Consider the following 16,493-nt stretch of genomic DNA (forward strand, 5'->3'; position numbering starts at 1 on the left):
TAGGCCAGAGTGCTGAGTGAAGTGTTTAAAGGCAGGCAACTGCAAAGTAAGCAGATGGGAATGTTTAGGAACAGAAATTGAAGGCTGAAGCAGTGCTGAGCTTCAGGCCTGAGAGGCCACCGAGAAGAGAGGAGACTATCAGTGGACAGATACAGCCTAAAGTCGGAAGCCAAGAAGAGGTGAACAAAGTGTGGCAGGGCAAAATGTTTGGAATTGAGAGAGTTTATGCAGTACTGGGTGCAGGACTACTGATGACTTAAAAGAAATCAAATAGGAAAAGACACCAACCAGTTTAAATTAGGCCCACTACTACTAAGCAACACTGATTTATGATTAAAAGAAGAAGAATTAGAAGAGTACTGCAAATGATTTAATTTTCAGAAACCATGGAAAAATCTTAGCTTAAAATCCTAGTAAGGCCATGTACTAGCTGTGTCTTCGGAAAATGACAACTTCTTTATGCCTTAGTGTTCTCACCTGTAAAATGTAGGTAATAATCCATGGCTCACAGGGTTCTTGTGAGGATTAGGTGAAATGATATAATGAATGCTTTCAACTGATAGGTTTTTGCCTATCAGAGTACTCAACAGAAAAAGCTCCCAGTGGTAACATTAGGAAGCATATCATAGTAAAGATTACGTGTTGAATTTTAATAAACCAGGTTATTATAAACCAGGTTTAATAAACCAGTTAATTACTGTCTAGCCCCTAAGTTATTTCCTCATTTTGGCACCACCTAATGCTAAAGAAATAACCTAAAAAGGTTTGGCTATTTCTCGACTGCTGCTTCAACATTCCTGGTATTTGTTTTACTTCTATAAAGGAGATACACTGCACACTAAACTATTTCTATAAAACTTAATCAAGATTATAAATGAAAATTAACAGAGTTATATTGACAAAATAATAAATGTACCAGTGGAAAACTCTATATCCAAAATAAGAATTCAGCTAATGCTACCACTATAGAACTAAGTTTCTACCTGGCAAAATGAAAAACGCAAAAGAAAAACGGTGATAGATGTTTCTCCTACATCCTTTCCACCCAGGCCTTCAATATCAAAATTGAGTTTGTGCTAAATTAGCTGAAATAGTCAAAATAATTAAAATTAGTACTCTACCTATGACCTATAAAAATTTGGGGGAGTCCTTTTTTACTATAACACAATAAAATAACTGTAAGAACAGCAATAACTATTAACATTAATGAAAGCTTACCATGTGCCAGGTACTGCCCTAAGCACTGTACATATATTAACTCAGTCAATCCTCACAACAGCTCCGCAGGGTCCTTCAAGGTCTGGCTTCTGCTTAACTAATCTAATCTTCTGCTCCATGCTCTTTTTACCAAGGGCTGGTGCCAGACTGGTCTCAGAGGGTACTCACGGCAAGCTTAATAAAACTACATATCCACCAGCATTATGCAGACTGGTGGAACCAGAAACTCTGAGAACATGTCCCAGAAGGCTACATTTTAAACGAATTTCCAGATGATTCTGAGGGGCAGCTAGTTTAAGGCTCACTGTAGTCTGTGCCTCCCACCTTTTATTTTATACACGCTGCTTTTTTCACTTGATATTCCTTCACGTGGCTAACTCAGACTTAAGGTTTGGCTCAAGAGCCGCATTTCTAAGTTGGAGCTGTTTCTAACCTCCACCTGTTCTCGCACCACCTAGGTTAGATTAGGAGCCCCTGCTCCGTGCTCTCTTCTACCACTTTACCTTGTAATATAAATACAGGTTTCCATGTCTCCCTAGCTGCACTGTGAGCTTGTTCACCTTCCATCTACAGCACAAAGCCTGGCACAAAGAAGGGGCTAGTGGTTTGTTTAATGAAAGAATGAATGAAGCCTCACTGACCTACCTTTAGGGCTCTTATCCATAGAAACAGACCCTCGGCAAGAGCATCATACCGAAATAGAAGGGTATAGGGCCTCATTCAAGACGTGATGAATTTTGAGAGGACCAGCACAATCAGGATTGTAACTGAGGGTCCAGATTAGTAGGCCATCAGGATAAACTGGCTGTCCCATCTCTTGGTAGCTCCTGTTATGACCCAGCCTCTCCACATATGCAGTCCTGGTGCACAACTGGGCTTCATACCCACGAAAGCCAAGGATTTTTGCTCCCTACATGTAAACATGAAAACTGAGAGAGGTAAGGATGACTATTTTTGAAAGGAGGCTGACATGTAGCAACTATTTTACCATTTATTAAATGTCCACTTGCTAGAGACTATGTAGGATGCTCATGATCATTATTCTTCACACAACAATTTGAGAAAGGTTTTATCTGTCTTGTTGATTGAAAAGGAATTCAAGGTCCAGAAAGAATAACTTGTCTAAGGCCACCAGCTATTTTGGGCGTAGAGCTGGGATTTGAAGCCAGGTTTGTCTCCTACAAAGACAATCCTCCTCCCCCTACACTGTGCCGCTTCTGGATACCAACCAGAAGACCACTGGAGCCACCTTGGTGTTAGAAGAAGCTTTAGAAGCAAACCTAGGCTCAAATTCTGCTTTTGTCACTCACTTGCTAGAAGGTATTTGGTAATTAACAAACTCTTTGAGACTCATCTATAAAAAGACGATAGAAATGCCTAATTCATAAAGTATATACACCTGTAAAGCCCTCAGTATACTCGTAGATGCTCAATAAAATGTGAGTTGGCCACTAACCTCCTCCCACAAAAGAGCAGAGCAGTTTTCCAGGATGGTAAATACATCCTTTGTTTCACCGTCTTCCTCAGTGGCAAACAACTACGCTGTGCTCTACTTGGGAAAGGCCCGTGGGTTAATCCTTATATGACTGGAACCAGTTAGCAAACCAGATGTGTAACACTCAAAATCATCCCCTCAAGCCTGATGAGAGGAACCCTAAGTCCAAACACTTGCTTATTTCAGCATCCTTATATTTTGTCATCTGAGGTCAGGAATGAGACAAACAGCTGGAGGGAGAGAAAAGAAATTGATCCAGGAACTATTCAGTTATACGGTTTTCAGATAGTGACAAAAAACAACAGCCAGACATTTCCATCCTTGTTTAACATAAAGTCCCTGGTAGCAGATGGCTTAATGCTACTCTTAAAATTAAATACCATTTACTCTTCACTTGTTCATTATTCTGAGCACTACAACCAACTCTTTGGGATTTTTAAGCTTGGGGAATACAAAAGGAGGGGGTGAAATCTTTGAATTTCTGTTTACATGATGTGGAGAAGTGGGGACCTGGGGCTCCCTAGTACATCCTCTACGGGAGAGGTTTTTGTCTTACTTTCCACATAAGACTGGCATGTTTACGGTCTACCCCTATGAATGGCAGATCCAGGGAGAAAAAGGATTTTTTTCTGTGGGTGCTTCTAAAACTACCAATAAAGTAGAAGGAAGAGGAACACAAATGGGAAACCTATCCGCATCCCAGCCACTAATATTAATGAAGCAGGCACTATGCTAATCATTTGATCTGTATTATTTCATTTATTCCTCGCATAGCAGCCTTATGAGATAGATTCCAATATTATCCCAAATTTACAATTGAGGAAATACAGGCTCAGGGAGGTTAAGCTACTTTTCCAAAGTCATAGAGCTAGTAAATGGCAGGACCAAGACACCAACCCAAGTCTTGTCCTGTGCATGTGGGGAATATTAGAGTTAAGCATGGTGTGTTGATTTCTGCCTTGGGTGCCATTTACCACGACAGGAAAAGCAGAAGAGACTTGGGTGATGAAGGAATGAGTAAGGTTTTGAATGAGCTGAATTTGAGTATCTGGTGCAGTTGTGTTCTGGTTAATTAGTTGTGCTGATTAGAGCTTGTGAGAGAGACAAGGCTGAAGAGTTGGGAATCAGTGGCAAAGAGACAGAGGTTAAAGCTACAGGTAGTAGATGAGATCAAGGAGAGTATGGGGAGTTAAAAAAAAAAAAAAAAGAACTGAGGGAAGACACCGCCAATCCAGACAAAAATGAATGCTTGAGGGACAGGCTGAGGCAAAGGATCTGGAGATTCGGAACACTGGGAAAGAGCAGCTCCCCCCAGGACAGGCATTCAGTTTTATTCCTGTCACATGTTAGGTCTGTTAAATTTTGAACATAGTAGGAGCCCCAGTAAAAGTTGGCCCCAAACGATGCCCTCTCATTACCACAGCCCACCATGGACACATTAAAAATATTTCTTTTTTGCCTATGTTGGCTAAACTCCCTTCTTTTCTGACTGCAGGAAACATTTTGCTATTTCCCTCTCCTAAGCCTGGTAGGTGGTGGGAGCTCTGGTCTGCAATTCCTCACTGCAGGAGTCCAAGAAGCAGCAGGCAACTGTATGCCTCCTGACTTGAGGAGTCCACAAGAATCACCTACAATTCTCTGCAGATGACAGAAAAGTATTCTTTAAAGCAGTGACCTGTTATCAACTGCTGTCATTGTTGATGAGGTAAAATGTGTGCATATGCCTAGCATGCACACACACACCTACACACTGCTTGGTAGCTCACCCCCTTAAAGCTCATAATCGCCTCTAGGGGAACCATGTTGAAACAGTGCAATTAACTAGAACTGCTATAAACTCAATAACTCACCTACCTAATGAAGCAATACAAGGAAAATTGGACCTATTTTAATAAGAATTTTTAAAAGAGACAAGAAGTAAAGGTCAAATGCCATTTCTGGATCCCAGCTCTTTTCCTCCTCCCTTATACTCTGAAGCAGTTAATGCCAAGGAGACAATATATACTGTGCTATTCTTGATAAAACCAAGGAGGCAGCCAATCATGCTATTGCACCCAAGGGCAAATTTTTTCCTTCCAACCCACCCCCCAAGCTAAGTGCCTCCCCTGATCTATTTCAGAAGGTTTTATTATGCAAAACTGAATGGATTTCAATTACGGTAATTCTTTTCCTTCTCCACCCCAACTCACAAAAGAAGAACTACATTACCCACAATTCTAGGTTATAAGGGTGGTTTCTGCTTCTTCCCTCCTCTCTAGAGTCAGCTTAATCTAGAGACTGTCCTCTCTCAAAGCTCTTTTGTTGGCTTTAGGAACACGTTGTTTTTATGCCGCCCCACTATTTAGCATATCATGACTCCTGACATTCCCGTCAAGAATGAGTTTGCCCATTCTCATGCAGCAATCATACAGCAATTAGACTGCAGGCCAATAAAACCCACACTCTCCCAATCCTCCCACACCCAAGGTGTAGGCAGTCTCTTTGCCTGGCTTCCCAGTGACCTCTTAGAAGAATGGGTATGTGTGACTAAGGTCAGGGTGGGCAGAAATGGAGACAGATTTAGTAGAGGAGAGAACTTACACTTCTTGAAGTGCCTACTCTATTCTAGCGTCTGTGCTAAGTTAATATCTGCCACCTCACCTGACCCTCACGACCACCCTATGTGGTAGATCTAGCATTTTACGTAAGGCTCAAGTAAGGCTCGGAGAGTTTAAGAATTAACCCAAGATCACGTGGTTGGCAAGCAGTGGATCCTTCTGTACCACACCAGGCTATATTGCTACAATAGGAGTTTGGGGAAGATTCTGAGAGATGACAGGGGCTGAGACTGGACCAGGATGAACTTAACCCTGATATGTGACAAGCCCCTGAATCTGACAAGAAAGGGAAGCTTACAGGGCAGCCCTCCAGAGGTTCTGGACAGGCAAGCTGATTCCCAGCCCATAGTGCTTTATTAGGAGTTGCTGGATTACCAAAAGAAGCTTGTCATAGGGTGGCCTCACCTATAAGGAAGTTCCATCCATAACGTGTCTCTTAAAGGCATAGCTCTAAAGGAGGGGGGAGGAGTTCTGCCATAATTTCTAAGCCCATGAGACAAAGAAAAGCTTAAGGCTAGGAACCCACTTGTTTTTGCTTCCAAACAAGCTGGTCACCCCAGGTGTATGACCAACAACTGTCAACTGTATTGACTCAACCTTGCAAGGTTCTGGGGAGAGCCCCAAATCCATGTCTGTCTTTAATGAGCAGTCTTTTAGGGAAGCAGTTATCCATTCATGCAGTCAATAAATATACACTGTGTATCCACCACATGCCAAGCATGGGACTAGGTCCTGGGACGCAGAGGTGACAAGGCTATTGGTTCCATAATCTTAAGGGCTAGCAGTCAAAGTCCTGGGTCCAAGAGTCCACTTAATAGGAGGTTCTATTCAAGCCTAGGAGCTCATGTTATGTTTCCCTGAGAAAGTGACATCAAAACTAAGGACTTGAAGGATGACTATAAGGCAGGCAAGCAGACAGGTCAGAGAAAATTGTTACAGATGGAGGCAAGAGCATGGTAGAAACCTGGGGCTGGGCATGTCTGCAAATACTCCTGATGGTCTGAGCTACCGTGCTCTAGCTTACCACACAAACCTGGTCCACTTCCTTCAGAAAGGTCAGCACATGGAGAGCAACCCAGAAGACAGGACAAAGAAACCTTGCACAAGGTGCCCCTGCTTTGCCCTGCCTCCATTCTCACCCTACCATTCATGGCCAGGAGCAGGAGCAGTAGCAGGGGTTGGAGAAGGGCCAGGGCTGTGTTTTCTCCTTGGGGGTCACTCTTTGGGTGCCAGTGTATTCAGGATGCAGAGCTCATCCTCACCAGCCATTACAGTCCAAACATGCCTTCCAGGAGCTGTCTTCCCAATCCACTGCCCTCACTAATATAATGTTATCAAATTCCTAATGTGGGTACTCTAAAGCAAATGTACTGTTACCAGCACGCCACCAGGCACATTTTTCAGAAGGAAAACAGCTGCTCACTGAATCTGTCATTTCTCTTCTCAGCGCCACGCACACAGAGCAAGAGCCTGCTAAGGGCTGTTTTCCTTCACTTTCTTCAAGCATGCTCAAAATGTAGCATCAAGCCTCTCAATACAACCCAGCAGGTCAGCCACCCACAGTCCTCGAGGAGTTTCCTGGATTATAGGACAAAGCCTTGACAACTAGGGCCTGTGCCTCAGGATCTTAAGGTACAGATATCAGAGCTTCTAATTCACTAGTCTAGTTTCTGCATCTTACAGAGCAGGAAGGAAAACGCAGTTGAGAAAAGTTAAGCAAAGGGTCTAAAGTCACACAGCTATTTAGCTGTAGAACCACAGCTTGGTTCCTTTCTTAGCTGATTTCCTTATCTTAAAAAACAAGGATACCACCATCTACTTCATGGGTAAGGCCCAACTAAGATAGCATATAATGCAGCAGCACTAGGAATGTGGCAGGTTTTCAATGAATAGTGACTGTCTCCAAAATTTTATCTCCTCGATCTCCAATACCACCCATTCCCTCTCCCATGGCCTCATTTTGCTGAATTTCCATTGAGGAAAGAAAAAAGATCAGCAGTAGGCTTCACAGCTGGTGTTTGGTCAGTATCCGGTTTGAGGTGAACTGAACTCTCTACATGTTCTCACATCTCTAGTCCATAGTTCTTCCCCTGCCAGACTTCCTGCTGTCTCTGGAGAGCTGCTTTCATCAGAGAAGATATCACTGGAGGTGACCACTGAAGGCATCACCTTCACCTTTAGCCACTCCAAGTTGGTACAGACTAAGTCAAGTCAATTTGAGAAGTGATAGACAGGAACTCCCTAACTTTTACCTAGGAGGGTAAGGAATGCAAAAGATCCTGCAGATACCTATGCCGTTCTACTAATCATGATGAAAAAAAATCAAACCATGGGACAGATGTTAACTTGTGACAAGACAACCAAATTAGCCAGCCAATCAGCCCAGGTCCTCGTCCTTCACACACACCACCTCCTCGTCCCCCTCTTAGCACCCTCCCCATACTTTAAAATAACCACCCAACCATGTAAATTCCCTGGTGCAAGTATCTGTTAGCCTCCAACAGAACCGTCAATGCTCATAAATCCAGGGCCTTCCAGATTGCACTGCGGCTATTTACTGGGGAGAGGGATGCAGCAGGCCACTAGACAACAGCAGGAAGAGACTGGCCTAGCAGTAACTACTCTGCTTACAGCACCGCAATTCATGGCATTTTGCTGGGAATATGCACCGTCAGGGAGGAGAAACATAAAAAGGGGAACCTGGGCTGTAAATAGTTTATTTCGGCAATTCCTGATGGTGGCTGAATCACACTTTAATACAGAAGTACATGAAAGCACTACTCTGGCGGTGACATGTGTTGCCACCTCATTACTCTTTTCAAAAGGGTCTTCCATGAGAGAAACTCCTCGCTACAAATTATAGTGAAGAAAACAAAACCTTCACCCACAGACTTATTCACAGGTCAGAAGGGAATGGAACCACTAGGATTCAAACAAGCAGAGAACCAGTGCAACAAAGGCCATCAGTGATCAGGGGTCTCTCTCTGGGTTGCTTTTCCATGCATAGAAAATAAGCAGGTAAAAAAGAAAAAGGTAGCACACTTCCGCCTAAGAGTCAACTCCTCAGCTGCATGACAGAGTTTTTCAAAGTAGCTCTCATTGCCCCCCATTTCTCCTAATGCATCTTCATTAGGCTGACTTCTCCAGTGAACCCTACCTTCATGCTCCTTCTCAGTGGTTCCCACTTTCTTGATCTTCCTGGGAGATTTCATAAAAAGGGGAAAGATGGTTCGTAAGCCAAGAATATCAACAAACTTATGGCAATTGTCTGTGCCCTCGGGTCCAATCATGGCATGGTCCAGCACTTTCAGGGCACTGCTCCGGGAGATCTTCTTTTCTCTGGGAACAAAAGAGGTTTTCATGAGTGTGTTCTAGTCTTAAAAAAAAAAAAGGTGTATTTACTGCAATACTCATTACAATGGAAAAAAGAAAAATAAAAACAAAACAATTAAAATGTCCACCAGTAAAAAAATTATCACATTATAGTATACCTACATGGAATATTACACACTTGTTAACAATTAGAGTATGTGGTAGAATGAACAAGTTCTTATGGTCAGAATGATAAGCACAAAAGATAATATTCAAAATTCTGTATGAAACATTATCTCAATTATGTAAAACATATGCATTAAAAGAGACTGGAAAGAAATAGATCAAGATACGAACATGTTCAAGGTGGTAGGATTATGGATCACCTATTCTTCCTTTTTCTTTCTTTTTAACAGCTTTATCAAGATATAATTCACGTACCATACAACTTACCCATTTAAAATGTACAATTCAATGGATTTTAGAATATTCACAGATATGTGCCACCATCACCATAGTCAATTATAGAACATTTTCATCACCCTGACAAGAGATCCTCTACCCTTAAGCTCCCATCCCTCTACCCTCCCCATTCCATCCTAGCCCTAAACAATCACTGGTCTACTTTCTGTCTCTATGGATTTGCCTACTCTGGACTTTTCAATTTAAGTGGTATCATACAATACAGAGTCTTTTGTGACTGACTTCTTTCACTAGTATAATGTTTTCAAGGTTCATCTATGTTGTAGCATGTATCAGTAGTTCATTCTTTTCTATGCTTGAATAATAGTCCACTGTATGGAAATGTCACCATTTATCTATCCATTCATCCATCATGGACATTTGGGGTGTTTTTACCTTTTGGCTATTATGAATAATGCTGCTATAAACATTCATGCACATGTTTTTGTATGGATATATGTTTTCATTTCTCTTGGACATATGTATACCTAGGAGTGAAACCGCTAGGGAATATGGTACTCTATGTTTAAACCTGTTGAGGAACCATCAGACTTTTCCAAAGTGGGGCTACTTTGTGAAACTGCTAGGGAATATGGTACTCTATGTTTAAACCTGTTGAGGAACCATCAGACTTTTCCAAAGTGGGGCTACATCATTTAAAATTCCCATTAGCAGCATATAAGTGTTCTGATTTCTCCACATCTTTATCAACACTTATCATCTGACTTTTTGGTTCTAGCCACCCTAGTGGGTGTGAAATGGTATCTCACTCTAGTTTTAATTTGCATTTCCCTGATAACTAATGATGTCAAGCATCTTTTCATGTACTTATTGGCCATTTGTACATCCTCTTTGGAAAAATGTCTATTCAGATACTTTGCCCATTTTTTAAATTTTTTATTTATTTATGGCTGTGTTGGGTCTTCGTTTCTGTGCGAGGTCCTTCCCCAGTTGCGGCAAGTGGGGGCCACTCTTCATCGCGGTGCGCGGGCCTCTCACCATCGCGGCCTCTCTTGTTTCGGAGCACAGGCTCCAGACGCACAGGCTCAGCAATTGTGGCTCACGGGCCCAGTTGCTCCGCAGCATGTAGGATCTTCCCAGACCAGGGCTCGAACCCGTGTCCCCTGCATCGGCAGGCAGACTCTCAACCACTGCGCCACCAGGGAAGCCCCTTGCCCATTTTTAAATTAGCTTAACTATCTTTATTATTGAGTTGTAAGAGTTCTTTATTCTGGATACAAGTCCCTTAACAGATAAATGATTTGTAAATACTTTCTTCCATTCTAGGCGATATCTTTTCACTTTCTTGACAGTGCCCTTTGAAGCACAAAACTTATTTTTTCTTCTGCTGTTTGAGCTTTTGGTGTCATAGCTAAGAAACCATTGCCAGGGAATTCCCTGGTGGTCCAATGGTTAGGACTTGGTGCTTTCACTGCGGTGGCCTGGGTTCAATCCCTGGTCCGGGAACTAAGATCCTAGAAGCCATGTTGTGTGGCCAAAAAAAAGGAAACCACTGCCAAACCCAGTGTCGTGAAGATTTACACCTATGTTTTCTTCTAAGAGTTTACTAGTTTTAGTTCTTACATTTGGATCTTTAATTTATTTTGAGTTAATTTTTTTTTTTTTTTTTTTTTAAAGGGATAAGTACATTATTTATTTATTTATTTATTATTTATTTTTGGCTGTGTTGGGTCTTCGTTTCTGTGCGAGGGCTTTCTCTAGTTGGGCTTTCTCTAGTTGTGGCAAGCGGGGGCCACTCTTCATCACGGTGCGCGGGCCTCTCACTATCGCGGCCTCTCTTGTTGCGGAGCACAGGCTCCAGACGCGCAGGCTCAGTAATTGTGGCTCACGGGCCCAGTCGCTCCGCGGCATGTGGGATCTTCCCAGACCAGGGCTCGAACCCGTGTCCCCTGCATTGGCAGGCAGATTCTCAACCACTGCGCCACCAGGGAAGCCCTTGAGTTAATTTTTGTATGTACTATTAAAGTGTTAATGATGACAAAGCATGCTATCCTGGATCAGAATAGCCAGCCAGGATTGGGTCCCAGTGAGTGGAGGAAAGGAGAGTAGATAAAAAGCTTGCTGACAGTGCCTTTGGTGCTAGACCATGCTGGTATACCTGAGACTGTTCCATTTTTAGCACTGAAAAGAAAGTAAAACATCCCGGGAAACCCCTCAGTCCTGGGCAAACCGAGATAGTTGGCCATCCTACTTGGTGCCAACCTCAAAAGATCAAGGATGTATTGTGAATATTCCTACCTTTATTCCCCTTGCTATGGGGAATAAACAAATCAATCAAAACAATCCAAGATACTCACAAATGACATTCAACCCAACTACTGAGTTTAACAGAAAAAAAAAAAAAAAAAAAAGGCTTCTACTAAGCACTTGCCTCCATACAGCAGGCACTAACATGAGCTGCTAGGAATTATAAGCTCCCTGTCTTTAGCCAATTTAAGAACAGGTAAATAAAAATAATTTCAACAGCCCAAAGCAATAGAAATTTAAGTCCAAGGAGGTGAGAGGTAGAGATAATTAACTTTATCAAGGAGAAATCTGTGAAGGTGTCAAATGAAAGGTGACATCTGAACTGAGTCTGAAATATGAGTGTTTGTCAGGCAGAGAAGGGAGAGCCATGACATTGGTGGCAGTGGTGGGTAAGCGACCTGGGCAAAGGTACAGGAGGCCTGTAAGAACACGCCACTTGGGGGAACTGGAAGTAGCTCTGAATGACCAGGGGTTAAGAAGATGACTAAGGGGAGGTGGGCAGGAACAGGTCATGACAGGCCCTAGATGTGCTGCCAGGGAACCTGGGCTCCATGCTGTTGACATTGAGAAGCCATGAAATGTTCAAGAAAAGGAGGACTCTACACAGATAGATTTTAGAAAGCTTAACCTGGCAGTAGTGTGATGAAGGGACTGGAGCGACAGAGCTTGGGGTCAGGAAGCATATTTAAGAGAATATGACAAGAGTGTAAGTGAAAACGACAGAGTTCTGATCACTGCAGTGGTATGAGAAAGGCATATTTGTGAGACATGAAATCTTAAATATCTGGAGCAGGGTAAATAAATTTCTAAATTCAATAGGAAGGGTTTTTTTGCACCAAGATGAAATTCTAAAAGGAGAGTAGACAAATAATATATTTGTTTTCACTGCAGCTGGACTTGAGCATCCTACTCTACAAACTTAAATTTACAAAGGTTATGGCTAGGGCAGATAACCATGTGAGCAGAAATTAGGAAACTGAAATACAATATCTTTACTGTTTAGTCACTCAGAAAAAGTCCTCTTGAAATGAATTACAGTCATGTAACAGGGCACCTTCCGTTACCATGCAGCATACATTCAAACCATTTCACATATAACAGAATTGTATGAAATGCTAAAGGTAAATGACGCTGGTTTCGCCAAGTGTCTTTTTTTCCCTGCCTAAGCAAATTCAGCAAACAAAAGATCTTAAAAGTAAAACCCTTCTTCAGGTAGGCAGTGTACGACACGTTTAAAGGCGGCAGTAATTGCATATTGATCAGGCAAGCTGCGTGGAGGTGAATGCTGGAATACTCACTGGGCTCAAGTTCAGGCTTTTAGCAATCAATAGCTGTTTGGCCTTTCTTGGGTTGACTTTATTTGAAATATTTATTCTACTCGAGGACAAGCAGTTTATCTTAGTCTTGGCTGGGTTCATCGGGCTGTCGATCATGCCAGGACCAATGTGAACGCTGGCCTCTATAACATGGGTGGTTGTGGGAAATGACTGAGAGTCACCTGCTGCTCCCTCTTCTGCCCAGGTGAGCCTTCTGATGAGAAGGAAAGGTGAGGAGTGGGAAGTTTCTGTTGTTGCTTTAATTAGCTTATTCTTCTTTATTATACAGAAATACTTTTGTAATGAACATGCATTCTGAGTATAATTTTTTTGTTCTTTCATCAAATATAATATTTATGAGGCATCTAATAGGTGCCAGTTATTAAGCTGAGGATGTAGAGAGAGGCACAGCTCATGCTTCTGAGGAGCTCAGTTCACAGGGGAGACAGATGTGCAGACAATGAAGAGCCAAGTACTACAATGGAGGTGTATACAAAGTAGAACATGAATGCAGGAAGGAGGGCTGACTATGAGTCAGGGAGGCTTCACAAAGCAGACGATGCCTGAACCAAGCTTCACTGGATGCCTTTCCCAGACAGGCAAAAAAGATAAGGGTATTTCAAGCAGAAGGAAACAACAGCATACGCAAAGGCATGAGTAAGCATGGAACATTCAGGGAAGTGGTGCATGGTACTGCTAGAATATAAAGAGCACGAGGGGCAGCAGCAAAAAATGAAGCCTGCTGATTTTGTGTACTAGAAAGATCACACTTGCCACAGTGGGTTGGACAGTATAGGGGGAGGAGAGGGGAAGAAGCAGAAGAAAGAGGGGAAATGCATTAGAGGTAGAGACACTGATAAGAAAGGCAAAGTAACAGACTATGAGTGCTATGAGTGAAAAGAGTTGAGTTAGATTGAACATGAGGTGCCTGTGAGACGTGGCAGTGATGTCCAGCTTAGACTTATGGGTCTGAAGTCCAGGAATGAGATTAAAAATAGAAGGAAATGTATAAGAATAATTATATCTATGGTTAGTAATTGAACCTATGATGTGAAGATTACCCTGAGAGGGGGCAGAAAATATGCAGAAAAGAGGGATTAAACCTTGGGGAAAACTTATTTGAAGGACAAGTAAAAGAGGTAAAGTCTACTCCCTCCCCGGCCAAAAGAGACTGAGGAATTAAGGAGGGAAAAAAAGTGATAGGCATTCTTTAAAAGATACTGTGAACCATAAACTTATTCTGGTAAAAAATTTGGATAATGACATATGAGATCATTTTTGTTTGCTTTACAATGTACATGATTAAGTTCCTTTTAGCTCCCAAAATATAATATCACTATCCGGTTTCCAGGACTTCTATGAATTTGGCAGTAAGATCAATATGACTAAGTTCATAGCTGCTCTCAAACTACAGTGCCAAAGAACACTGGTGCTATGGCAATGCTAAGAGATATTCCACCACTAAAATAGAATAATGGTGGTCTTCTATATTGCTTGATACATTTTTTCAATTGCTATTCCCATCCATTTTTTATAAACTACTGGTACCAACCATTACTTGACTGCCTATGCTAGAAAATGAAACAAATATGTAGAAAACAGAGGTAAGATTTTTGTTTCTAGCACTATGGTGAGCTAGATATGCAGAGAAACCTCACACAGAATGGCTGAGCAGACAGTGAAGTAAGATAAATAATCAGTGACCAAAAAACCAAGACTCTAGAGAGCACAGGCTGGCAGGCTGGCAAATTTTATGTAAAGGGTCAGACAGAAAATATTTTAGGTTTCACGGGCCACGTATGGTCTCTGTGGCATCTTTGTGTTTGTGTGTGTGTTAAAATATTTATAACGCTTTTAAGGTATAAAAACCATTCTTAGGTTCTTAGCTTACTGGCCATAAAAAAACAGGTCTCAGCCAGATTTGGTCTACAGGTCTTTAGTTGCCAAACTCTAATAAAGAGGATCAACAAAGTCCAATCTGGTTCTTTAGAAAGACCAATAAAATTGACAAACCTCTAGCAAAAATGATCAAGAAAAAAAGGCACAAAAAAGTAATAATGGTAATCAATAGAAAGGGAGAAAACTACAGATATAGCAGACATTAAGAACAACGGAACAAAGGAATAATTCTATGCCATAAACTTGGAAAACAGGTGAGATGGACAAATTCCTAGGAAAATATATTTTCCCCAACTCAAGAAAAACAAAAAAATCTGAATGGAGAGCTAGTTAAAAATCTCCTCCCAAAGAAAACTCAAGGTCCAGAAGGTATCACTATCAAGTTATACTAAGCATTCAAGAGCAAAATAGTTCCAATTTTACTTAAACTCATATAGAAAACAGAAAAATAAGGAACATTATTCAACTCATTTAATAAGGCTAAAACAAACAATTAACAACCTCTGACAGCAAAACTTTCCTGAGAGAGTAAAATTACAGGCCAAGCTCATTCATACATATAGGTATAATATTTATAAATAATATACAGAATCCTAGAAAACATAAAAAAAGATGGGCTCATTCCAGGAATGCAAGGTTAGTTCAATATCAGAATATTCATTAATGCAATTTTCACTATATTAATATTAAAAGATCATCTCAATAAATGTAGGAAAAGCATTTGATAAAATTGATTGATCAATTATGTGAAATCCGTGACAATTAGAGAAGTTTCCTTAATCTGATAAATGCTATCTCCAAAAAACTTAGAGCAAATATTATACTCAATGGCAAAATGCATTTCCTTTACCACCAGGAACAAGACAAGTTTGCCCCCTTTATCACTACTCATACTCAATGCAACACTAGAGGTCAGAGCTAGTAAAATTTAAACACACACACACACACACACACACACAAGTTAACAAATTACTAAAAAGAAATATGATAGAAAATAATCTTGCTTCCAACTATTAACCGCTACTCTCTAAAAGAGGCATATACCCAGTGGTTTGAAACTAAAAGTTCAGCTAGCTCTCCAGAAAAAAAGTGCTGATTTGTTGTGTTTGCCAATTTACATGGTGTAAATACTCCCATCATAGTATATTTCAAGTCACCAACATGATCACTAAACGCAGTGTTGGAAAGAGAGGTGTACAAGCAGCTTTCATGAGCCTATATGAGCCAGCTCTAACACATCACTGCTTATGCATCCTCCTCCCACCACAGACATCAGGTTTGGCCATGTGACTTTTTATGGCCAATTAGATGTGAGTGTAAGTAATATATGTGTCTTTAGAGAAGTTTTAAGATTTATTGCATTATCCAGTCTTTTCCCTCTGCCATGAGAGAGTCATGTCCCATTAAACACTGCTCCTTCAGCCTGAATCTCCAAATAAAGATGTGAAGCAGAGCTTCAGATGGCCAGTGATAGATGTACCAGGAGTAAAAAAATAAACATTTGCCATTGAGAGTCCCTGAGATTTGGGGATTGTTATTGCAACAAAAGCTGACCAATACATGACACAGAAAAGTTGTAAATAAAAGATCAAAACACAAAAGTTAACTGCATTACTATCTACCAGCAATAAATGGTAAGAAAATATAGTTTAGAATGTATTTTTTTTTCAGTATATAATATACTGTGAGACTTCCACTTTGGGTCAAGATGGAGTAACAGGGACTGGATTTACATCCCCTCCCATGCCTAACACAAACAAATGAAAGGATAAAATATGCAAAACAATGGTTTTCAGATACTTTACATCAGGTAGCACAGGAAGTAATCCCTGAGAGAGGGAAACACATGCAATGAGCCCAGTTGGCTGGTAGGAGAGTTTCTATGTCTCAGGGCAGGGAGGAGGCACAGTGAGGAGTCTGGGGAGA

General features: G+C 41.3%; 1 protein-coding gene across 1 annotated transcript in view; it reads right to left on the reverse strand.

The window, feature by feature from the left end:
- CTNNBL1 (catenin beta like 1) overlaps window positions 1-16,493 on the reverse strand; it is a 164,111-nt gene that overhangs the window by 48,303 nt on the left and 99,315 nt on the right. The window contains exon 11 of the mRNA XM_068565617.1: window positions 8,468-8,649. Coding sequence (XP_068421718.1) covers window positions 8,468-8,649 — 182 coding nt within the window. The remainder of the gene's footprint in view (window positions 1-8,467; window positions 8,650-16,493) is intronic.

This window comes from Eschrichtius robustus, chromosome 16 (assembly GCF_028021215.1).
Source record: "Eschrichtius robustus isolate mEscRob2 chromosome 16, mEscRob2.pri, whole genome shotgun sequence".
Lineage (NCBI taxonomy): Eukaryota > Metazoa > Chordata > Mammalia > Artiodactyla > Eschrichtiidae > Eschrichtius > Eschrichtius robustus.